General features: G+C 41.1%; 1 protein-coding gene across 4 annotated transcripts in view; it reads right to left on the bottom strand.

The window, feature by feature from the left end:
- Positions 1 to 26,969, bottom strand: part of LNX1 (ligand of numb-protein X 1) — a 300,305-nt gene that overhangs the window by 2,121 nt on the left and 271,215 nt on the right. For all 4 annotated transcript variants that reach the window (XM_078678190.1, XM_078678191.1, XM_078678193.1 and 1 more), the window contains one exon: positions 18,985 to 19,143. In XM_078678190.1, coding sequence (XP_078534316.1) covers positions 18,985 to 19,143 — 159 coding nt within the window. The remainder of the gene's footprint in view (positions 1 to 18,984; positions 19,144 to 26,969) is intronic.

The following is a 26,969-nucleotide window of genomic DNA, read 5'->3' as shown; positions in this document are numbered from 1 at the left end:
ATTACTCGTGGGATTAGACAAGGTTGTACCCTTGCCCCCCTTTTATTCTCACTTTATATTAACGGTGTTGACTCGTTATTACAGAGTCTGAAAGCTGATGCTCCTAAAGTTGGTATGCACGTTACCCCAGTTTTATTATATGCCTATGATGCTATCCTAATTTCCAGGACAGCAAATGGCCTGCAACTACTGATGGATAACTTCACAACCTTCATGACTGAAAAACACTTGAAAATTAATTGGAGTAAAACCCTAGTCATGACGTGTGGGAACAAGAAAACTAGGAACAGAACACACTACATTGATGGAGTATCTATAGAGAGGACTTTTACATTTTCTTATCTGGGGATACTTTTTAATAGTTAGGGTATATAGAGTTCACACATTAATTTATGTAAATTAAAATTCCTGAGATCCTTCGAGGCTATTTTTAGATTTTCACACAAAATTGGTAATAAACCAGTACGGGAAATTTTAAAATGATATGGGTCGAAGTGTATTACTGGGTTTGTTACGGAGGAGGCTTGTGGGGTATGGCAGATTTCTCCCCACTACAAACTCTGCAAAATCATTTTTAAGAAGGTTGTTATCTGTACCAAATTCTACAGCCACTTTTAAAGTCCATAGGGAGACAGATACGCCGTATGTAAATGATCTGATCAGTATAGCCGCCTTAACTTTGTGACATCGAATTTGGTCCAGGGATATAATTCTGGACTGCCTCACCCTGGATCATTGTAAGAGAATAACATGGCTAATCCATATTTGTCGTCTTTTAATTGAATGTAATTTGGCCGTGAATCTTAAGACCCCAGAAGATATTAAAAATTTTAGTAAAAAATAACTAAAGAAATAGGCTCCTTAATGTCAGGGCTTCATCGAGGGATGTTGTTTTGAGTGATAAACCGTGTATAAGCTCCTACCCTTATTATTGGGTATCTTATTTTTATAACTAATATACAACATAGATTGTATTTAACTAGATTAAGGCTGAATACGCTCCACTAGCAGGTTGCATTCCCAAAGGTGGGTAAGTGGAGCTCTAATTTACCAGAGTGCCCGTGTGATGGTAGATCTTTTCAGACTACTCTTCATTTTCTACTTTTTTGTAATTTTTACAGAGACATTAGAAAATCTATTTTACGGCTTCTTTTTATTGCTAATAGTCTGTATTCTTTTAAAGTTGATTAATTTGGAAAATGTGTCAATTTGTAGTGCGATAATTCGCTTTATATTGACGGCCATAAAGCGAAGAAAGGATCTTACTTACCTGGAAAACTTGAATTATGAAACCGGATAGATCACATTCTGTTAAACTGTACATATATATTTTTTTTAATGCAAAAAAAAGGGTATAAATGCCTTTTATGAGTAATTTGTGAAAAAATTGTACATAAATGTATTTGTGAATGATGTATTGTTTTTATATTACAGTATGCTTTTATGGTCATTTTCTATGTACCGAATAAAGCTTTATTTGATTTGATTGGCCAATGTGTTTATTTGTTTGAGAGTTTTATACAGCACTAGCTCGACCGAAGGTATCAGAGCGCTTTACAATAGTAAATGTTCTCATCAAAGATAACAAGTCTATACAGAGCATCTGAGACAGAGCAGCCCACAACAGCAAATGTTCACAACATAGATAACAATCATAGTAAAGTACCTATGATCCACCCTGCCTCATTGATCACGAAGCAATGAGTGACCATGCAGACTAGTCATGAAATAGATGGGAAGTGGAGGAACCAAGAGTTTATAGAGATAAACCTATGGCATATTGACTGCCGGGATCAAATATTTTCTGTTAATCGGTGCAATGATAAATCTTCCTATCAAAATTCCTGCGAACGTAAATAGGACCATCAAAATCAGTGGGGCATGATAATTAAATCATCCTATTGATGTAGAATGACAAACATGATGTCACATCACCGCAACATGGTAATACAGAATGCCTTGAAATTAGTGTGTATTTTAATTACAACTGCAGCTTAAACTTCATTGGCGGATTGCATGATGTATGGACCTTTGCGCAGTGCAGTGATGCACACCCGGGGCCTCATTTATGAGGAATTGGCGTAAGGCAGCGCCACAAGTCTTCTTGCTGCTTGCCTTATGCCACTGTGAATGGGCAGGAATGCATCGTATTTATGAAATGTGGTGCATTCCATCCTGTCCTTTCTACCCTGCACTGGCGCACAATTTGCTGCCAAGCTCCAACATAGTCACCCTTGCCTCCGTTGCAGGCACAATTGTTTTTGTGCAGGAAGGTGCCCATTACTGCACAAAACAATCCCGAGATGCATTTTCCTCTTTCTATGTGTGCTGCAGAATGCAGAGGAGAAAACAAGGAGAAATAGAAATATTTCTCCTTGTTACGCCTGCTCTGCGAAGGCGTAAGGTTTTGGCGCTGTCTCTGATTTAAATAATTAAGTAAATCTGGGGCAGCGTCAAAATCCATGTGTGTTGCGTGGGAACACTCACCGCAACACCAATGGAACACCTCCTTGACGCAGAGTAAGACAATGCAGCGACTTGCGCTACTTTGTCTTAATCCATATCTATGAGGCCATGCAAAGCCACACAGAGTGGCTTTGTGGGGCCTCACAAATTTGATTGAGAGGCTTGCGCCTGCCATAAATAAGCACCCTGGTTTCTCCAGAGAAGTGATGAATGTAGAAAGCAGAATAAAATTATTGACAATAAGAGTCACAAGAAATCTCGTCTGACAACTAATGATGCAGTATAGAGTGGTGAACGCCGCCTGTGGCATGGCAAGCTACAGCACTTCTCACTATAGGAGTGAATGTTTCATGATGATGAAATGTGTTTTATTCCCCTCACAGGTAGTAGATGACTGAAATAGTGCAACTCAGCCTTGCAGACCACAAGTTCCTCGTGGTAGCCTCGAGCAGCCACTGAAATGTATTATGCTGCTTAATCCTAGATTGGAATATCCAGGCTAAGGTGTGCATGTCACAAGCAATGAATGAATTGTGGGGTCTCCTAAAACATTTATTTGTTTTAAGGTGCTATCCAACTTAGAACTTGTATTGAATTCGTCAACACTGCAAATGTATATGAAGGAGGTAAACTGTTGTTAAAATATTAACAAGGGGGAAGTAAAAGAAAAGGCAGAGCTTTCTGGTGAGTGTGTGTGATGTGTATTTTGGGGAGTGGTGAAGTCCAGGAGATGCAAGGATGTGCATGCAGGGGAGAGTTAAAATAGGGTGCTGAAAAGGAAAAAGATGAGGTCTAAGATATGCAGACGGAGGAGATGTGGAGAGAAAAAAAGCATGCATGTCATAGAGTTGTGATGTATTCCTATAGGTTCTGTATCGATTCCCCTATTCCTGACCCTGTTCTGGTTAATACTTAACTAGCAGCCGACCCACGGTGCAAAAAACCGTTATCTGATTAAGCCACACCACAGCACAGAAACGTGTTATCTGATTAAGTAATAACGCATGCCATCTAATTAGACAAGCACTATTCCTCCAGCCCCTGATAAGGCATACGGAGTTCTCAAAACAAATCAAACCTATGACAACCTGGGAAAATCCCTGCGGCCATTGTTTTGATTTCACCGAGAACTTCAGCAAAAGAATGTGCGAACAAGCCCGTTCGTATGACATCCTTATTGACGTATCCATGTCCATCCTTACGTCAATCTCGACACCTTACAGGTATAAATATTACCGACATTGCCTTAAGCAAACACACGCGGTGGTGACGAGATCGGAGCAGCGAGACGTGCTGAGGAGCCCAGCAGAGAGCGAAGCCCACACGCGCTGCCCCGCCTTCCTGACGCGCTGAGAACGAGACGCTGTTTTCTCCTGCCGAGAAATCCAGCTCCGGCGCTTCCAAGCAGCCCTCGCAGGCAGCTGGAATATCAAGACCAGAGACGAGAGATACCAGCCCTCAACCATTCTAGATCTCAGGTACAGAACTGAACAACCCCTTGCAGAGAATTCTTGAGTCAGTCACTTGGCAAAACAAACTTAACTTAAACTGCTACTTATCTACTCCCGCTCACGTATTAGGCTTAGGTCAGGTACACTGGGGTAGGCGTGGTTAGAAGCACCAGTTGAGTACGATTAGTCAATGTATATATGTATATATCTATTTTATCGATTTTAAATATCATATGGCTTAGAAACCATATCAATGCTTCTGCAGTATTATTTTATACTTCTGCTTTTATTGTATGCACTTTACTTAACCATAAGTATCGCAATAATATCGATTCATTTCTCTTGTACGAGAAAAGAGACTGATCAATAAATACCATCTTTTATTGAACACGCCCGTCTCTTCCTTTTCTCTACAAACTGGTGAAACTAAGAATGCACGTACTGACTGAGTAAAATAAGTTGTCTTTTGTTTTCACACGACTCTAGAGATACACTCTTGATTGGGGGAGAGCAAAGTTGTCATGTTCTATGGTTGTCAGAAACGAAATCCCTTCTTGTCTATCCAGGGAAGTTAAACTCCTCCTTGTCTATTCGAGAAAGTTTCTAGTGAACTCGGAGCTAGCTGGCAAAACCAAAAACTTTAAGTCTAATATCGTCAGTAGAAGACCTAGTTAACCTCTGCCCTAGGTCTATACTATTGAAGATATTATTCCAATGCGCAGAGCCTATTGGGATAATAGGAACTACACTACATGGCGCCCAAACGTTTGGATAGGCGATAAAACTAACGCAAGACATTAGAGTAACTCAGTCGTGCTTTTTCACACAGAACCCCTTTTTTCCCATAATACTCCAAAGACGTCTGGAGTGGGTAAAAGGTCATATCCGCCAAACCTCGCAGGAGGAGACTCCTATGTATGGTTCTTGGTTTAGTCAACGTTGAAGGATACACTGTTCCAAAATATTGTGCATCTAATCTTTGTTTCCGTAGAAACCTGATCTGCAAACAAACAGAATAACCTTCCTGTCGGTAAAATGGTAGACCGTGATGATGAAAGGGAGACAGCTAGACTAGCAGCTGAACTCGTAGCAGCTGATAATACTCTGCTACAAAATGACCCGGATATAAAACTCATCCCGGTCAACATAAGAAAATCTATAACTTTAAAACTTATAGAAAATGGACTGACATCGAGAGGTGGTACAGTCATATTCGTAATTGAGGCACACGAATATCGGCAGACAGAGGTATTCTATTCATGGATGAACTTTCCAGCAGCGAACGCTGTAACAAAAGAGTTCCACTATTATAAAATAGAGGAACCACCGGATACCTACACTCCTTTCGAGGAGGTAGAAGTACCACTCAAATTCCAAGAGCACCTGCTCTTGTTTGATGGCGCCCTAAAACATAATAATCACATCACCAGGCTCGGTCCACTAGGTAGACCAGGAGCAACGTGGCCGGTCCTAGCCGGATATACACCACATCCAGACATTGAAGAAATGTCTGCAGCAGAGCTTCTAATACAGCTAAAACAACTAATCAAAATACATAGACAATTAGTCCAATATGTAATGCGGACTTCAACAATCCAACCAGCAAGTAAAATTCCACAGCTGACCCCTCATCAGGGTAACACAAATAAAATTACACCACAGAACATACAGTCCTGTCTAGGTAAAGTACCCGCAAAACAGGAACAAATACCTTTCTGGCTAGCACAAAAAATCACTCAAATAGAGGCGGTGTTTCCAGACACCACCCCTGTAGATAAACACAGGATTCTGACTATCTGTCTTCCAATGGGAATCGCACCACACGTGGAGGACTGTGACACTTGGGGTACAGTCTTTGCTTCCATATACACGAAAACACATGGTGTACCATCCATGTCAGTAATACCAGATGTGCTAAAACAAATTCAATATGAATATGGTCCAGAACCCGCTTTAACTCTTGGTATGAAATTACTGAAAGACTTCAAGCAGGTCTCGGCTGTATTATTAGCCAACATAAAGGGAGAAGCAGCAAACGTGGCGATCCGCCAAAGGTTAACCCCTTCGACGCTCATGACGAGCTGGGCTCGTCATGAGGTAGCCTCCTCGCACGCTCATGACGAGCCCAGCTCGTCATGTAACATGCACTTTACAGATTCCCAGCGTACGGGCGGAATTCCGCCCGCACGCATCAGGTTAAAAGAGACAGACATAGCGGACCAACCAACTGAAATTGCCAGAATCATAGAAAAATCCTATGAAGAACTAGGAAGGGATAGTCTGGGTGGAATACCGGTAAAACCTCAACTGATTGAAAGTCCTGAAAAGATATTTATTAAAAATAATTTAAACACTCAAAAAAAGAGCTGGGATGGAAACAAACAATCCAATCCTAAAGAAAAAAGATTCCAGTCCAGAGGAAGGTCTCCTCGGCGGAGAGAAAGATCTCCGAACCAAGGACGCAGGTCTCCCCAAAGTGAGCCCTCTGGGAAAAAATACAACCTTAGAAATAGGGATAATATAAAGAAACCTGATAGATATCAAGATAATGATACACGTCCCTCTCAATCTTTTCAGACTTCCTCGCAGAAATCGGAAAGAAGAGGACGATCAGAACACAGGGAAGAGCACGTCAAGTCCAAAGACAAGGAACCTGCTCATCCAAATAAAAAGTTACAATTTCCAAAAAAGAAGGTAGCCAGTATTAAAGTAGTCAAAGATGCCGAGAATACTGAGGACACAGCTGAAAAACGGAGAATGGGCTCAGACAATGCTAGACAGCGCAGCAGAAGTGAGCATAGCTCGCAAAGTCCTTATGAATCATCTGGAGACAGTGGACACGAATGAATATATTCAAGTGGAAACTGCAGACACCAGAGTCAGCAAACCTCACAAAATATATGAAATAACATTACGTATAGAGGGGGATAAGACTAGAAAAATAAGGGGTCTCTTTTGGGATAATCTCTCCCAGGGCTATGACATCCTTCTAGCTGAACGAGACTGGCCACCCGAGTTTGTCAGAGAGTGCCCTCATGGCGAAGAAATAATTATGCCTGCCTTCTCAAATCATATTCCAATTCATAAAAAATATACACTTGCTAGAAAGTGGGCAGTAGCTCAAGCTCCTGCTTTATATAAAAATCATGTAGGATGGGATGAGGACTCTCCTCCTCACAAAATCTAGTTAAAATCACAACCTACTGCACAGAGGCAGTACCCAATTAAGCAAGAAGCTAAAAAACAGGTAAAAGAGATCCTAGATCAACTTGAATACCAGGGGGTGATTGAAACTTGCACCTCACAAATGAACAATCCTTTGTTTCCTGTCTCCAAACCAGATAACTCATATCGTCTAGTTTTGGATTACAGACACCTTAACTCATGTTGCAAAACCTTTGCAGTACAAAACTCACATAGTGCTGCACTAATGAATAACATAGTACGCAAAAAATACAAAACAACATTAGACATCTCTAATGGCTTCTTTTGTCAAAATATAGCACAAGAGAGCAGATATTTGACTGCATTCTCGGTAAATGGCTCGCAAAAAAGTTTCTGCCGTTTACCCCAGGGGCACAAGAATAGCCCAGGATTATTCTCAAAGAGAGTAACAGAATTACTACAAACATACGATGACGAGGCATTATCATATGTCGACGACATTTACCTAACAGATGATGACTTGGATACTCACTTGAAGAGAGTGAACACCATAATACTTGGGTTCGCAGCAGAGGGTTACAAATTCAACTTTAAAAAATCAAGAATTGCCCATCTAACAGTCCTGTTTTTAGGATATGAATTATCAAGTGAAGGCAAAAGCCTGGCTGACAATTTCCTAGAGAAATGTGCTGTACTCCAAGCTCCTAGAACACTAAAAAACTTACAATCAATTCTAGGCTTCCTAAATTTCGGAAGAACATACATTGCAAATTATGCAGAAAGGGTCAAACCCCTTTATGATCTAATAAAACCAGATTTTAAAAGAATCAATTGGACTCAAAAACACACAGAAATTTTGAGATCTTTACAAACAGACATGCTAATTAAAACAAAATTAGAAACACGTGATAACACACGTAATCTTGTGATTCGAGTCATCCCAGGAAGATGCGGATTCACATACCTGACCTCTAATGAGGGAGAAAAGGTACCAATTGCGTACAATTCACACTTGTACACAGAAGCTGAAAAGAAGTTCAGTATTAAAGAAAACATTGTTCATGCAGTTCAAACGGCTATAGCAAGAGAAAAAGACAACGCTGACGGTAGACGTATCACAGTCAGAACAGCGGAGTCAGCCTTTGAGGCATTAACAACCCCATGTAATTTACCAACAACAGCGTTGAATCCAGAATGGATACAATGGGTGAATTCGATTACAACGGACAGAGTAAAATACTACTTTGATCCAGAATTAAAGGAATTAAAATATCTAGAATATGAAATAATATACCCTCTGCCAATCGACATTCTGCCTTTACGACAATACGCCTGTATAATACATACAGACGGGCATGCTCAACCCTCAGTTTGGGGAGAGCTGGCTTACAAGGCAACATGCGAAATTGTAAAGGAAGTGTGGCGCGGAGGTAAATTAAGACCTCTACTTACAAAAACACACTCAGTGGAAAATAATTCAGAACAACAAACTGAAATTATAGCGTTAAAAATGGCGCTAGATAATGCCGATCGCGAATTCCCGACACTTATAGTGTGCGATTCGTATTACTGCGTCAAATCATACAATAACGATTTACAGAAATGGATTCAAAACGGTTACAAAGATGACACAGGTGCAACAATAAAGCAAAAATTGCTTTGGGAACAAGTAGCTCTTTTACAGAAAGAACTACCAAAAACTCACGTGATACATTCAGTGAGTCATCAGCGTGATGGCGTTCACGTTGCAGGGAATTCATTGGCTGAGAAAGCCACAACGGCAGCAACTAAATCGGCTTCCGTAGTCAAGAAAAAGAGTACAGTAAAACACATTGACGGTGAAACTATGCTGGCGGTGAAAACGTCATCAAAAGGCGACTGCTCAGCACTACCGATCAATTATCCACTCAATTATACATACATAATCGATGCAAACTCCGTTCCTTTTGCTCGAATCCCTGGAGTGGGGGATAGAGTGATTCCAAACACGGACAGGAGAGGCTTGTTAATAGCTGACGCACATATGGGTGAGGGTCTCAGACACCTTAAACAGAAAGATTCTCTGGAAGAATTACAATCAGCGTACTGGTGGCCAGGCATGAGCCTGCATCATCAGATTTATGTAAAAAACTGCCCAGACTGCAATAGAGATCGCAGTGGCGAGCGAGGAGGACTATTACCATGGCACTTCGCTCCAGAAACACAACAAGAATAAAAAGTACCCATCACAAAAAAAGCGTTATATTAACACATAAAGACTCATTTACACTCATGATGTAGGACCCCAGCGCTCGGCTGACGTCTGGACTGTTATAAAAAGATTTGCGAGTCTATAATGGCATATACGCTAGGAGCATGCTACGTTTTGACTAATGTATTCCCTTTAGCCTTCAAGCTTATGGGGAAGCAAGGCCAGATGAGCATAGCATAGCGGGACTCTTCTCACTTCCTTCCTGAGGGATACGGGATGGTGTAAAGAAAAAACCAAGGGCATAAAGCAATCTATAACAGCGAAGGTATTAGGTTCGGGTGCTGGGTGGGTCAAACATCTAATAAGTGTCCAACGTAGTCTAAATAACCTGCCAAGAAATTCTCTGAGGGGATTCAGTCCGTACGAACTATTGTTTGGAACTAGAATGATGGTCTTAGATCTTGACAGTCAGACTTCAGTGGTTAAAGAAAAAAGCTTTGATATCAAAGATCGTTTGGCTATTTTACAGGACTTAAACGAAACAAGGAAAGACCTGAGCAACATAAAGTTGAAACAACAGCCAACGACCACTGAAGAAAAACCACCTGTCCCAGCAAGACCTGTCTGGATTCCAAAAGTCGGGGATCTAGTCAGAGAAAAGATCGCGGTAAAGAAGGAATTTGGGCCTTCTTACAGAAAAGCAGTTCCTGTCTTGTCTATCAACGGGACAAGATCTGTAGTACTACCGCCCCTTGCTGGTAAAAAGGAGAATAGGGTTGTATCAATCGACCTGATTAAACCACAATCATGTGGCCGATAACAAACAGTAGGCCAAGTGGACTCCCGATAAGTAGCAGAACACCAAGGTTTGCTACAAACACAGAGGTTCAATCTAAGAGGCTACTCACATTTGAAATGCCAAAAGAACAACAACAAGGACTATGCAACAATGCTATGGAACTTAAACCTCTAAAAACCCAAATAAAAACATTTAGCAGAGACACACCAATCTACAATGAAGTAATAAATTACTATGCTGCTGCAACAAAACACACTGATAAAGCAAATATCAATCCTGAAGCAATTGGAACAATAGACAGAACGGCATCCGGTTACTTCATCAACTTCAGTGATTCATCTGAAAACCTGAGTGAATCAAAGGAACAAAAATCAACAAAAACCTTTAAAAATAAAGCTAAGGAACTTTTTCAACATCTGAAAGAAACCTATCTGATTTCTCCATGGATTGAATTCTGGGTGGCCTTAGGTGCACTTATCCTCATACCTTGGCTCATCATGGTACTATGTTTGGGACACTTCATTGAGGGAAAATATGCTAAAATGGACACAGCAAGCCAGAAAATCAACTTGGTCCTCAAACCACACACGTCTTCACACATCGAGAAAAGGGAACTTTCTTCAGTCAACTTCACAGCCAATCCTATACCCGGTGGGGTAGCATGGGACAATACTGATTATGAAATCTATGGTCCGGTTGAAATCCTGAAGTATCCACATCAAATCAAGATCTCATTGAGTGACTTTGTAAAACCAAGCTCAGTTGCTGATGATTGGGACGTTGAAAGCATTAATAATATGATGTCAGACCTAGTGATGTCTGCTAAATTTACAAAACATGATTATTTGCAGGGTTCGTCTAATTATGATAAAATGTTCTGCTATAATCACTATAGTAATCATTATCTGCATAACTTTTTATGACAAATATTCATATTTCTCAGGGTTCAACACAAGTAATGCGGAAACATTTTATTTCAAATTATCAAATAAGACAGGTACAAAGACCATGCTTACAAACACTAAATTGATATATTCAGACTCGTTTTTTGAACAAATGAGTGCATTTGGTTTTGATTACTGGGACGAAAATGTTGAAGTAAAAAGTGTTTGGGGTACAAAGGAATGGCAAGTACAAGGTATAGAATCATTGTTTAGAGCCTGCATGATCCCAGAACAAATGATATTTTTGAATGACACTATTCAACAGACTACCTGTCTTGGCCTAGCCAAAATCAAAGATTTAAACAAACCGTCTATTCCAAAGCCAACAATGAACAGTAATAGCTCTACAGATGAGGAGATAGACGTAAACCATATATTTAGCCAAAACAGAACACATCCAGATTGGAAAAAGTGGTTGATCTGGCCCACAGATACTAATAACTGTCAAGACAGATTCCTGAACAAAATCCAGGGGTTCAAATTGACCAGGCCAGACCCTAGATATTCCCAAAGACAACACCCAGGGATAATTACCACGTACAGTATGGGCAAACTCTGCCTTCAATGGCTACAAACATCCACACTGTCTGAAATTAAGCAACACCTAACTTTACTTACTGATGGTGCTGACTTGCGTGATTTCATTATGGGACCACGCAAACAGCGTCAAAAACGCTTCATAGCAGCCTCTGTATATGCAGCTTATAACGAAGCCTGGAAAATAACTCAAATTGAAACATCAGAGAAAATACGGGAAATTGACCGTATTAATTTGGAAAAATCACTTTCTGTGGTGGACAATGGGTTAATGACTCTGTCCTCCAGAATATACTCTTTGGACAGCATTGTGTCTTCAGCAATCGACATAATATCGCAAGACTTACTGTTATTACAACACGGTCAGTCCCAATTGCGTTCTATTGTACAACTTGGCTGGACGTTACAAAATCTGCGTTCAGGCTATGTGCCTTGGCGTTTAATCAACACAACGTCACTGTTCAATATCTTTAACCTTACTGATAAACAAATCAGTATGGCACAGAAGGGTGCTGATTATAAAATCCTGAGCATTGAGAAACTCGAGAGATTACCATTGACAATGTCAGAACGACCTGTCAGTGAGTGGATAATGCATGGAATAATTAATATTCCAATATCTACTTTCAGGTTTCAATACTGCCAAAAATATATACAGGCTGGCATGTACGAAAAATTGGGTAAAGGGTACATTAAGTCAACATGGAACTTGCCCTATTCACATGCATGTGTCAGTAATAAAGGCCGGAAAGTGTTTCTTAGTGGTGATAATTGTGCCATGTCACTAAGCGGTACACTTCTGTGTAATGGTATTAGTTTACACGGAGCCTGTGAAGGGTCCTCCAATAACCTTTCATGTCACCAGCTAGGCACACCTGCGACACAAATAGAACCATTCTTTAGGAGACTATCGAACGGGAGTTACATTATAATTGTAGACCGCAGATGTTGTAGCCTGGTGCCCGGAATAGCTTATCTCATAACTACGACTGCGAAGGTCATGTGCTGTGAACGAGTATTGTTCCCCAGCACAATGCCAGACAGGGAGGCAAGGTTATGGCCGAATTTGAAAATTTCTTCCATTAGAGTTGATACTTTAAGCAGAATGAAAACTGTGCTCCTTCAGACGCCGACCAGGCTCACGTCATCAAAAGAAACGTATGATCTCCAAGTTGCAAGGACAACGGCAGAGATTCATTCATTGTTATCGACTAATTCCCCCATACATTTCGCAGAAATCCTGAACGAAATCTTAAATATTTCTGATACCAGTGGAGTCTCAAATGTATTTAAGACAGTGTTTTCAGGGGCTCTAACACCATTTAAAGCCATTCTGGGTATTTTTCCAGACTTTGTCCATTCCGTCTTTGGTGGACTTCCTCTCCTTTTGGGACTAGTGGCAGGAATCCTATTTTTGATCCTGTTATTTCGCTATGGCAAACCGTGTCACAGACAAAACACCTGCGACAAGGGAAGAAACAATCCTAGCCATTGGATACCGGGACCAGATATCTAAAATCCTTGGACTGTCCCGGCTTAGAGACCTGAACATGACTTGGTTTCTTTCATTTAGACCTATGTGGCAAAGCTGTGTTTTACCTGTATTAAGGTGCTTGCTATGCGGAGAAGAATGCGTGTTGGACACCTGTCTGACGCTACAATCGGATGCGCCAATGGATGCAGAAACTTTGTTGGGTCCGGTTACGGCTCATGCATTGTGCTGTCCCCAGCGGCTACCAATCCTGATGACGGCATTCGTGGAGACTTCACCACTACGATTAAGGGGTAGTGAGGTTCAAGATGAAAGCAGCATCGATCAGGTACGACCTTCTGTCAGCTATGCTGATCCAAACATCAATGGAGGCAATCATGCTCACGAATGCATGGTAACATCTTTTTCCGAGTTAATGGAACTTTCACAGGAAGCTGTTGACAGCTTTTTCGAGAGTCTAAATGATATGATGTTCTCACCAGAGCAGAAATAATGACTTTTGAACAAGCTAGCACAAGGCGTTCCCAACACCCTGAATTTGGCCTTCAACTTTGATAATAAAGTATCATGAACAATTTTCTCCAGTTTACGGACAGCGGAACATAATTTTTCAGCGGCCCCAAAAATATTTTACAATTTTTCGGGACACTTATCTTCTGCTTAAAGTAGAAACTATTCTTAGAGAACTATATTTCTATTTTAGGAACTTTAGAGACATTAGCTGCCCTCTGGCATGTTCATAAATATTTTATTTTGTGATGAAATGGTCTCGCATTTTTTTCTTCTGTATTAAGAGCCATTTCATGTGTAATTTTCATATTTTATTAGTTATGATGTCTGAATATGCGTGATTTATTTAGCATTAATATACTGCTTGAGTGCATATAATGTATATATATATATCTTTTCGTATATTTCATGTTTCAAAATGCATATGGATGTATTTTGGGGTGGTACGGTATACACATGCTCTACTAGCATATTTACTATGCCTAGATCTTGTAAATATGGACATAGTCAGCGTGGAGTGGGTGTGATTTATTCCTATAGGTTCTGTATCGATTCCCCTATTCCTGACCCTGTTCTGGTTAATACTTAACTAGCAGCCGACCCACGGTGCAAAAAACCGTTATCTGATTAAGCCACACCACGGCACAGAAACGTGTTATCTGATTAAGTAATAACGCATGCCATCTAATTAGACAAGCACTATTCCTCCAGCCCCTGATAAGGCATACGGAGTTCTCAAAACAAATCAAACCTATGACAACCTGGGAAAATCCCTGCGGCCATTGTTTTGATTTCACCGAGAACTTCAGCAAAAGAATGTGCGAACAAGCCCGTTCGTATGACATCCTTATTGACGTATCCATGTCCATCCTTACGTCAATCTCGACACCTTACAGGTATAAATATTACCGACATTGCCTTAAGCAAACACACGCGGTGGTGACGAGATCGGAGCAGCGAGACGTGCTGAGGAGCCCAGCAGAGAGCGAAGCCCACACGCGCTGCCCCGCCTTCCTGACGCGCTGAGAACGAGACGCTGTTTTCTCCTGCCGAGAAATCCAGCTCCGGCGCTTCCAAGCAGCCCTCGCAGGCAGCTGGAATATCAAGACCAGAGACGAGAGATACCAGCCCTCAACCATTCTAGATCTCAGGTACAGAACTGAACAACCCCTTGCAGAGAATTCTTGAGTCAGTCACTTGGCAAAACAAACTTAACTTAAACTGCTACTTATCTACTCCCGCTCACGTATTAGGCTTAGGTCAGGTACACTGGGGTAGGCGTGGTTAGAAGCACCAGTTGAGTACGATTAGTCAATGTATATATGTATATATCTATTTTATCGATTTTAAATATCATATGGCTTAGAAACCATATCAATGCTTCTGCAGTATTATTTTATACTTCTGCTTTTATTGTATGCACTTTACTTAACCATAAGTATCGCAATAATATCGATTCATTTCTCTTGTACGAGAAAAGAGACTGATCAATAAATACCTTCTTTTATTGAACACGCCCGTCTCTTCCTTTTCTCTACAAACTGGTGAAACTAAGAATGCACGTACTGACTGAGTAAAATAAGTTGTCTTTTGTTTTCACACGACTCTAGAGATACACTCTTGATTGGGGTAGAGCAAATTTGTCATGTTCTATGGTTGTCAGAAACTAAATCCCTTCTTGTCTATCCAGGGAAGTTAAACTCCTCCTTGTCTATTCGAGAAAGTTTCTAGTAAACTCTGAGCTAGCTGGCAAAACCAAAAACTTTAAGTCTAATATCGTCAGTAGAAGACCTAGTTAACCTCTGCCCTAGGTCTATACTATTGAAGATATTATTCCAATGCGCAGAGCCTATTGGGATAATAGGAACTACACTACAGAGTAAACATAATGGGAGTGCTTGAGAGACTCTGAAGACCACTACCCCTTCCACAGGCCCTCAGTAGTGATTGATTCAAAGTTTCAAACTTCTGAATTGAAACTTTTTCAATATTATTTACAACAAAATCATTGTTGTTACTCGTTTATCTTAAACAGCTAATAACCATGGACTATGCCAATGGTCCTGGTTGGTTTTGAAAGTATGTCAACTATTTGTCTGGAAGCAATAACAGAAAGGTCATATAGAAACGAAAATACTGGTCGGTTGGCAAACTATGTAAACCACAGAAATGTAGTAAATGTGTTTAAGCCGCTCCCTTAATTGCATAGGCCACACCCCTTATAGAGGCCCTTCCTTTTTTATCCCACTTAAAGCTCTGAGCACACCATGTACTTTGTAACAGCTCTAACAGTGCTGTACATTTTATAATTTACATTAAAAACAATAGTTGAATAAAAGGATTGTTAGGCTTACGGAGTCAGTAAGTTCCGAAAACACGCCGCCGGAGGAGTGAAAGGGAATATCTAGATGCATAGAGGTGGAAAGAGACGCTGCGATTAACTTGATGATGCTTTGTATTTTGGTGTACTGTGCAACTTGGAAGGGGCCTAAGAGAGTCCTGAGAAACATTTTTAGTGTGACTGATGATTGTGGGAGGTAATGAGCACCTAAAACAAGCATAGAGTACAGAACCTGTGAAACCCACGGTGGAGAGAGTTGAAAGAAGGGTGCCACAGTTGACTAAACAAGAACAAGAACAAATTTAATGGAAAAACAGTTATGGAAATATTGTTTTGCAGTTAGAGAAAAACCTTGTGGACTTTACAGCGCAATTGACTGTACCAGAACACATTCCTTGAAAAATTTATTTATTATTTAAAACATTTCTTCTTAAAGAAGAAGCGTGTGGACTCTATAGCGAAGGTAGGTTTAGGAACATATTTTAAATATTCAAGTGGAAAAAAGCAGTAAAGAGGCATGGAAAGAGGGAGTCAGGTTATGAAAAGGGGTGAGGTGAGGAATGAGTGTACGAAAGGTGGTTGCCGCCAAAAAAGTGGGAAAAAGGAGGAAAATTAATTATTTATAAAATTGGGTTAAGGACAGGGGTAAAGGTTATCCCCAAAACAAAACACGGAAGGGGGATGCCAGGACCTGGTAATGGGAGTAGCGTGATGGCAAAAGGGATCCATGCACATACTGTAGTAAAGCCAAGCGAGAACCCATCAGTGAGAGTTTTAAGACATCAGGAACGAGGACGAGCATCATTTTCTTATTGGTATGACAAAGGTGAGGAGGCCACAGGGACATTGAGTTTTGTATGGTCAACATAGTTATGGAAATGCTGGGAGATGTGATGAAAGGATGACCCTTAGAATTTTTGCCATAAAAAGAAAACACTCCATTCAAGAAAATAATTGACGAAAGAGAAGGGTGCACTGTATGGAAACTTGGTGTGCAAGTAAAGAAGAACGAAAAGATTAATGGCAGGACCATAGTACAAAGCGAAAGCAGTTTAAAAAACACTGAAACACAGCCATAGAGGCATTCCCAGAGAAGAGTGTCTTAAAGACGAGAATGATATAACCCACAGAAAGCAAAGGGGAGACTAAGCAAGATGAGAATGGAAGAGGTGTTCAAGTGTTGATGCACAATGATTTTCCCTCCTTTTAATGATTTTTGATACTCTTAATTTTCTCTTTTTAACATCTTTCCTTATCCAGTTTTCATTACTGGCATAAACAATAAATGTAGCAGTAAACACCCCAGTCTGACAGCCAGACATGTAATATTACTTCTAATCTATTTTGTTTTTGGTTGATTACATTTATGTATCGATATTAAACAATTTAATGGCAATACACTAGAAATAAAATGAGGAAAACTTCACCTATCGCCTCAGAATATTGGAGGCGTGTAGTTCAGAATAAGCACATTGGTTTGCGTCCATGGGTGCTGGCCTGATTGCACAACCAGATCAAGCAGGGACTGCTGTAATTTGCATTCATTTCTCTGATGTGCCTGTTTTTGTTGAAGCAAAAACTTTGAGAGGTGCGACCCCCATGACCCCTGATTAAAAAATTGAGCGTCAAACTAATCACTGATCTGTTTTGCATGTTGATGGACTAGTATGCAGTGAGCGAGAGACCTCAGGACCCTCATCATATTCTGTGATAAACTGTCTCATTCTGACTCGCATTACCTAAAAGGGAATGGAAACATGAAGAAAAATGTAAGGCTGGAGTTACTCCCAGCTTTGACCGATAGGACAACCAGCCTTGTTTCAAGGTAAGCTATTTAAAAGGCTGTAAAATCCAAAATACAACAAAAGAAAGCAGCGAGTCTCCATGCTTGATCACATATTCATATCCGTTTAGTTTCCACCAAGATACCAGCATTAGCGATGTTGTGAGGAGATTTACGCAGGGATTCTGGTTGGCCGGCTGCACCACTCAGGCACTGACAAACAACTTGTTTTCTTTTCTTGTAATGCTGTTACTGCTCTTCGGTTCTTGCAGGTGTCGTCCTCAGCACTGGAGATACTCACACATGATTACCAGTCTGTTCTTCAATTCTCATGTGATTCCAGGGACAGCTTCCCAGCTTCTCGCAACCAGATGTTGTATTAGTCTACTTGCTGGAAGAGAGTGATTAAGCACCATTGCACCGGATGAACTCTCCCTACTGCGATCTAATTAAAAAATCACAGCGTATCACCGGAGAGGATGGAAGAATGCCCTATCAATCTCATTGCTCTGATTCTATTTGATCAACTCCAGATTTTGCTGTTGGCTTGAATTTCTGTACTGCTTTGAATGGTCTCTAAAATGCATACCTTGTTGTATGCTCACAATAAACCACATGTATGCCTCTTTTTAAAGTTTGATATCTTCTCCTGTTCTTAAGTATGCAACATGATTTCTCATAATCCTCCCCACGAGGACAGAAGGATTGGTCTGATAATGTCGCCTCTTGGAGATGCAAGGGAATGTAATCCGTACAAATTGTGGAACTGTGATAAAAAATATTTGTTTATAATAGAAATTGAAGTAGTCTAGGTTAAAACTATTTAATTACTACTGTTAATAATTACACCTTCGTAGCTACCACAGGCTTAGCTATTGGACAGTTCATCCCCTGTTGTCAACACTGATACAATTTAGCTAGAAGGCTGATATTCGGCATTGTCAGCCACACTCAACTCTTTAGTAGGGCTTTGTGAAACTTCAATTATGCTAGAGTAATTTCGGGAATTGGGTGTTCGACTTGTTATATGAAATTTCTGTAATTACGCCACATTCTAGGCCAAATTTAAATGCAAGAGCACCAAAACAACACGTATTAATTAAACACAAGTAGAAGTTGGTCTCAGCATTTGAATTCTTTTGCACTATTTTATTAAGTCCTCACATCCAAAATAATTTTAGCAGAATTTCATGTAATCACGCAAAACCAAATTACACGAGTTACGCAAACTCCTACTTTTTTTTTTTTACATATGTGTAAGGAAGAGAGCTTAGGTTGTGAGAGGCGTTAAATCACAATAGTTACCTAAGGCGTCCGTCGATGTAGGCTGGTGTCCCTTCTACAATGGATTTTATGAAGAAGGGTTTATTCCCGCTGTGCTCTTCGTAGCCGCCTACAAAGCTGAATCCCAAACTTCCAGCTGTGTTTCTTCTCAGTACGATTTCTTTGCAGCTGCACAAATATCTGAATAAAATCAGATGGTAGAAATGTTTATTTTCTGCGAAAAAAGTGCAGTTGTTGATAAATCATAAAGATACTGTCTTGCCTATTCCTGGAAATAAATATTGAGATTACCAAATAGGACCCTTCCGTTTATTACACTTAATTTAAATTAATATCCTGCTTCCATTTTTAGCACATTGTTTATTTATACTGTTACTTATATCCACAATATGTTACTAAAATTCTGCAAAATATCGTCTACTCTTTTAAAGAAAGCATCTTTCAAACGTAATGTATGCTTACAACTAATTGAAGCATTTCCTACTCCTAGAAAATAGATAGTAATAAGCGGAGTGCAGTGTATTTCGATTTAAAAAAATATACATTGCGTTTTGAAAGTTGTCTTACATAAATGCAGCTGGTGTGTATTATATTATACCAACATTAGGAATTTTAAATTATATCAATGGACGATTGCTTAGAACATTTTTTAAAGCAATTAAAAATTACTTTTTTTAAGTCAGTCAAATACTGTTTCTTCTAATGTTACACCTCTTCAGAAAAGAAGATATTTATAGCATTGTAATTAGATGTTCAAAGCACAGGACTTGTGGTAACATTTCAGGGCAGAGTTTTAAGCAAGCATTGGCAAAGCCACTATGCCTTGCCTTTCATTTGAGATTGTCATTTTTTTTTTGTAGATGTTATTCAGCATCAGCAAATAGAAAAACATAATTGCTTGCTGCGGAGGAACTGCATTGGCAAAAACAAGACATCTCCGCATAATGAAAAATGTGTGCACCTGTGTCACCATACATGCTCATATATGTGTCAGGATGCCATTTTTTTTCTTTTTTAATTTGTCATTCCAACGTGGTGGATCAACAGCTCTGAGCACACGATCATTATCCCTGTAACTAGATCTTTTTTTCGTGGTTGATGGTGTTGAAGATGCTGAAACTGATCTGCAATCATTTAGTGGTCCCCATAGCTTTAGGCTACCTCTCCACAAGAGAGACTTTCAAGTACACAAAAAATTTCCAGATACATGACATTCTAATGAAGATGGTACACTTACAGTGGGGTAAGTTGGATATGCGATCACCACACACATTACAGGTACAAATATTTTACAACACTGCAAATATATTTTGTTTTACTATGCTGATGATGCTCAGATCATCCACCACTGGAGCAGCATCCCAAAGGCATGACCACTGTACTAGGCTAATGTCTAGTGACCATAAAACTGTGAATGCTAAAGAATCATCTCATGCTAAATTCCCCCAAAACTGACATACTCATGTATGGATCCCGGCAAAATCAAAACCCTCTGCTCTCATGGCCTACAACAATGGGACAGTCTCTGTTGATATCCTGTGAAGTGAAAAACAATGGTGTGATCATAACCTCAATCCTCTAATTTTAGTCGCAAATCAACAAAGAGACAATTGACATAGGCCCAGATGCATCAAACAAAAATCCGCTCGCAAATGGGCAGATTCTCAGATTGAGAATTCGCTAAATTGCGATTACTTGCATTTAAAGAATCTCAAATTGAGATTCCTTACATGCAATGCATTAAAGTTTAAAAAATAGCGATTTGGCTAATAGGGCACGCAAATTACCATGAAGTACAACTTCATGGTAATTTGCAAAAACTTTGAAAAATGCACTAAAGTGCATTTTTCAAACTTTCATGTTGCGCACACACATGCCCTAAGGGCATGTGTGTGCGCAACATATGTGTACAGATCAATTTCAGGGGTGCAACAGGGTGTCCTTTGGACACCCCTGCACCCTTGAAATCATCGCAATCTCAATTTGCGAATCGCTATTTGCGATTCGCAAATATAGATTGTCTTCCTATTCATTCCTATGGGCCTCTAGGCCCATAGGAATGAATGGGAAGTTATTCCTTAATTGTGACTCGCAATTTTAGAGTCGCAATTAAGGAATTTTAACCCCTTCGCTGCGGGGGTTATTCCCCCGCTGTGCTGGGGGGGATGGGGGCACGCACAGCGCCCCCATGCTCATGACGAGCTGAGCTAGTCATGAGCTACGGCGCTCCGGTGCTCATGACGAGCTCAGCTCGTCACAGGTGTATTACCTCCCGTGGAACGCTCAGCACAGGAGGGGAATTCTCCCCGCACCTGAGCATTCCACGGCTAATGACAAGCTGAGCTCGTCATGAGCACCGGAGCGCCGTGGCTCATGACGAGCTCAGCTCGTCATGAGCCTCGAAGAGGGTAAGAAATCGCAATTTTTTTAGCAATTTCTTGATGCATTGCATTTTGCGATTCCTTATTTGCGATTCCTTATTTTTCGCAAATAAGGAATCGCAAAATGTATGCTTGATGCATCGGGGGTAAATTAGAATATTTCAATATATTTGGCCTACCACTGCCTCTCACAGAGGATAGAGGTTTCACTGGTCCTTGTGATATCCCATCTAGATTAAGCGAATGGGCTAAAAAACACTGGACACTCTAATATATTATTTGGTACGCTTGAGAGGATCAAGCATACAGCAGGCGAGGTAAGATGAATACCATGCAAAGTCTTTCGCATTGCACACCAAGCATTTCATGTCTTGGGACAAAACTCACATATTAAAACAAAAGGAGAAGCCTTAAATCAAGTATGGCCCTCCTCTTATGAAGAACTTGTATAGGTGGAGGCTATGAAAATGATACAACACAATACAATAAAGGTCACTCAACTACAAACCTATTTGTGCCAAGGAATACAATGGTGTTATTTAACACACTGCTTTCAGCTTTTGTTGATGGTCTTAGGGTATTTCTCAACAAAATGAGGATCAGAAGTGATTTACTCTGAAGACGAAGTAATTTCAAGAATCTGAAAGCTCGTATAGCAAAGCCTTTTTCCTTCTCGTATGTTTGCTCGTTGTGGCGAGCAGGAACAGATTTGGCGAGTAATTGAATCTGTTTAAGGAAGAGTGTTTTTTTTGTTTGCTAAAGGCATGTTGTAGGGGTTTGACATCTATTCTGAGCTGTAGGTTGAGGCTGTGATGTACTTGTATTGTTAAGGAAGGCTACTGGACATCTTTACTTATCTTCAGACTTACAGCAATGTTTGAGTTTCTTCTTAAATGTATCCTGCTGATGTTGTGGGGGAGCTAGAAGCATGATCATTGACCAGAGTGCCTATCAATGCAGTGCAAAGTTCTTGGGTTGTGTAGGGAGTCCTCCTTCTGGGTTGGTTAATCAAGAAACATCTTTCTCTGGGCATTAATCTTACAGAGGAAGCATTCATAGGTTGCTGTACAAGTTGGCACTTATGGGGTTTGCAGAGTCAGCGAATATTATTGGGTGATTATTGTACTGTGGGCATAGAGGGATCTCTGATATTGCTATGTTTTTCTTCTTTGCATCATGTTCTTGAGGACATCCAGAATACTGGACACTGAGTAATCCAGGTTTTGGTTGCCAGTTACTATTATGGATATTCTAGTTTGATGAACATAGGGTTGGGAAGAGACATTGATCTCCGAGAAGGTTTGAGAGGGAGCGTGTACATAGAGACGCATAGGAGCAGATGATGGGGATAGACTCTGAAAAGAATACACCCAGTCTGACACAGTATTCTTGAAATAACCTAAACCTTTTCAGCATAGTTCAAGAGCCACTAAGGCCTTTCTTCATAACTACATTGGGGCATTATGACGAAGGCAACAGGGTAAATAGGAATAATGAGCATGCAATTCTTCCAGTCAGGACATGTACTTGTCTGGTAAGATGGAAGTTTCTAAGCCATAAGTGACTTGATTCCTGCTTTGCACTGGCCCATGTTGATTTGAAGATGTGCTGGTGATGTAATACTACAAACCTTTCTGTGATCTAGACAGTCCAGGACAGATCAGCAATGGTGGTAGCAGCTTCCTACTGATGATGCTTCTAGAGGCAAAGGTTTTGGTATGGGAGTGTATTGTATTATTGCCCTCCTGTATACGTCTCAGACCAGTATCTGCATTTGTATTCATCATTTCTACTAGGAGGATGTTCCAGATACTCACTACAGTTCCTGTAGCACTTTCCAATGATGTCTTCGCCAGTGCATAATTTGTAAAAAAAAAATCAAAAAATCATAATAATGATAAGATCCAGGGCTCTTGTCGGCGTGCCACTACTTGTGCCACTACTTGCACCACACATTGCCCTTACTATGTTGCCACTGATAGTAACTACAACTACTAACCATCACACACTTACAAGTGTGAGAGTTCGAACAATTTCAGGCCACACAGCTATAAGAATAGCTTGGGGCGGCACATAATAGTCATTTTTAATGTATATTGAATTAATAATTAACTGCTGTTGTGATCTCCAAATTAGCCACACAGCACCACCTTGTGGCAGACTGTCAAGCTCAGGTGTTGATAATTAAGAGACGATACAGGTGTTGATAATTAAGAGACGATATGGAGCACCGGAATCCACCAGCTCAAATTAAGCACTGGTCTTCACCCTAACAAACACCCTTCCATTTTTTATTGTTAACCCTCTTTCAGGGAGTACTCGTACACTGAAAATGCTTGCCTCTTTAAGTGTGTTCGTTCACTTTAAATTGTCAATGTCTGTCATCTGGACCTTCCCTTCATCATGTCAATGTTTATGTACTTACTTTTTATTTTATAGGACCTGTACTGTAAATCCTCAAACCTCTAAGTAGCCCTCTGCATACTAAAAGATTCCCAAACAAGGGACCGACGTCAGGCGCATTTCTGGGAAAGTCCATCACGATAACCAAATCCTGGGCCGTCTGCCGCCTTTCTGCCTGGGGAAGTACATTCACAGAATACTAGCAAAAAGTTAGTAAACAAACATGAGCAAAAAGTAATTCCCAGGGTAATTAAGAACTGTTGCCATAGCATCCCTTATGTATTCCCTAAACACAACTGAAGAGTGACGTTTCAGGAGTTGCTGCTTCAAGGGTTACGCCCAAGCTTGAGAGAGTACAGTGAAACCTGAGAGATAGGAATATTAAAAGAGCATATATGTTCTCCATGCCCGGAGCCTCTTTCTTTCTAGATATTGCATATTCCAATTTGCTTTACTGCTTGGTTTTTCAGGTTGAAAATCATGACAAGGACTTTTTTCCTCTCACTTCCTTAGAAGCCAGTGGCCCTTGGCAGCTGGGAGGGCGATGCGCCAGACCGAGCCGCTCAGGGGGAGATCAAGCACAGGGAAGAGTTAAAGTTGCAGAAAGAGAGAAATGAGTCAATGTGACCAAGACATGTCCTGGCTCGAGCACTTCATAAAGGAGTTACAGATGTGGAATGCCGGCCAGGGGGAGGGAGGGGGGTGTAGGGGGGTTGAGCTTTAACAACCACAAGCTAATAGAGCGAATTAGTAAGAGCAGTGGCACCCACTATACACTGAAAGCGGGCCCCCCTTGCCTCAGAGTGACCTGTAGGCAAGAAAGAAGACTTGTGCCAGGACACCTGGCTGGCCAGTGCAGTGGCTCTAAAGGGATTCTCAGCGGCAAGATCATGACATTCTTTCCCTGACAAGATCGGTGCTCGAACAGCCAAAATGTGCTCTCCTTCCCATGAATATTCTGTCATTCTCACAACACCTGCATGTGAGACACAAACTTCCAAAGCCAGGAGCCTGACCTACCAAACTCTGAGAACATCTGTACTATGACTGCCCACCTCCCCTTCAATAAGAAACTGCAAATTCCCAGTGCATGCACCCTTCAAAGCCAGAAAGTGGTTTAGTTTACAGGGCTGCACCATGTACATCAATTCATGCCTTCACTCACACATTTAACAATGGGTGATCTACTGAACCAGGCTACAACATTACTGTAACATCTGTCCTCATCTCTTCTTGCTTTGTCTTTGGGCCTGATTACGAGTTTGCCTGTCCTGGAGTGAGCCACCACACCAGCGCCCCTCCAGGATGGTCAAACCCATTGTCCGACTGCTGCCAGATTAGGAGTTTTCTCCTGGTCAAGCGGGTGGTCCTTTGGCATCCCACTGCAGTACCTATTCAAAAAGCACTGTAATAGGAACGCCAAAACCTGTTCCTGCATGGACCGTAAAGGCCATTCTCAGCAGCAAAGGGGGTGCCTGCAGACAGGGGGCAGCATGCCATGTGCCCCCTGCATGCATCCCATGGCCCTGAGGTAACAGGCCCCTTTGTTCCCTCACCGCCAGACTTTTCATGGTGGGGTCACTGCCAAGAAAAGGCTGGCAGTGAGGAAACTCGTAATATGCTTGGCGGTGACACAACAACACTGCCAGCATATTACTGCCTCACACCGCTGCAACAGAGGTTGCAGGGGACCTGCGGCGGTCCAACCGCCAAACTCAAAATAGGGAGGTCAGACGGCTGGTGCAGCGGTAGCCACCACGCGTTTGGCGGTCCTATGGACTGCCAAACTCGTAATCAGGCCCTTTATCTGTGTTTAGTGGGAATCCCACACTTGTGGATTCTAGAGCTATCCATGGTTCCACTGAGGGTTTACCTGAAGCAGTGTACAGCTCTGCTGGGAGAAAGCTACTCAGAGCCCAGAAAGAGAATTCACGATATTGGGCCTTCCTACCTACGCAAAAGTTAAACGCAGTTTGCAACACGTGAGAATCAATCATAGACGGGAGTTGGAAAATAGTTCCCAGTCATTTGGAGGAGGCCTAATCAGACAAAACCTTCGCATAAGTACTAGAAGGATAAGAGGATCTCTCTCCATGGGACATCAAGGGTTATCTTGAACTGTAATACCATACATTAACGCAAAATGGTAAAATCACGAAAGCCTAGTACTTTAATGCCCACATAACTATTCTTCAATTTTGCAAATCAAATAACATATTTCAAACTTTTTTGTTTGCTCCACGTTTGTTTTTGCTCCAACCCTGTCAAAATTAATTTTAGCAATAGAAAGCAATCTGGCCAAATCATCAGGCTACCTACTGAGTACTCTATGCAAATGCTGCACCATGCAGCACAGACTTCAAAAGCAGCAAACAACCAGTACTGAACGTTGCTTAAAATCATAAAAACCTCATTGGCTAAAGTCATGCAGTATAACAAGGGCACTGTCCTACGAAGGATGCAATATGGCGTTTTCTACACTTAGATGCAACCTAGTGGATTCTGGGTTCTGATAAAATATCACATGAAGTGAAATTCACACACCACTCCAAATCCATTGGCACCTGCTGATTTTACAGGTATTCTCTATAACGTATTTCCACAATTTATACTCCACTGCCTGATCCCTTGTATTTATTTCACCTTTTAGGTCTAGTTAAAGATAGTTTTAGCTCAGTGCCAGAGACCACATAATAACAAAAAAAGTAACAAAAAGCAACTTCATGAGGAGAAAATTTGGCTCAAATTATTTTGTGGCGGTGAGGGAACTAAAGGGGCCTGTTGCCTCAGGGCCATGGGATGCATGCAGGGGGGCACATGGCATGCTGCCCCCTGTCTGCAGGCACCCCCTTTCCTGCACAGACTGGACTTTACAGTCCATGCTGGAACGGGTTTTGGCGTTCCTATTACAGTGCTTTTTTAATAGGTACTGCAGTAGGATGCCAAAGGACAACCCGCTAGACCAGGAGAAAACTTCTAATCTGGCAGCAGTCTGACAATGGGTTTGACCATCCTGGAGGGGCGCTGGTGTGGTGGCTCACTCCAGGACAGGCAAACTCGTAATCAGGCCCAAAGACAAGGGAAGAATAGATGAGGATAGATGTTCCAGGTAATGTTATAGCCTGGTTCCTGGTCTCCGCTCCAAAATTGTGGAACACCCTACCTCAGTCAATTCGGACCAGCACATCCCTCTGGTCCTTCCGTAAACAGCTAAAAACCTGG

Source organism: Lissotriton helveticus, chromosome 2_2 (genome assembly GCF_964261635.1).
Source record: "Lissotriton helveticus chromosome 2_2, aLisHel1.1, whole genome shotgun sequence".
In the NCBI taxonomy this organism is placed as follows: Eukaryota; Metazoa; Chordata; class Amphibia; order Caudata; family Salamandridae; genus Lissotriton; species Lissotriton helveticus.
Note: the sequence above shows the minus strand (reverse complement) of the source record. Positions and strands in the feature narration are given on the sequence as shown.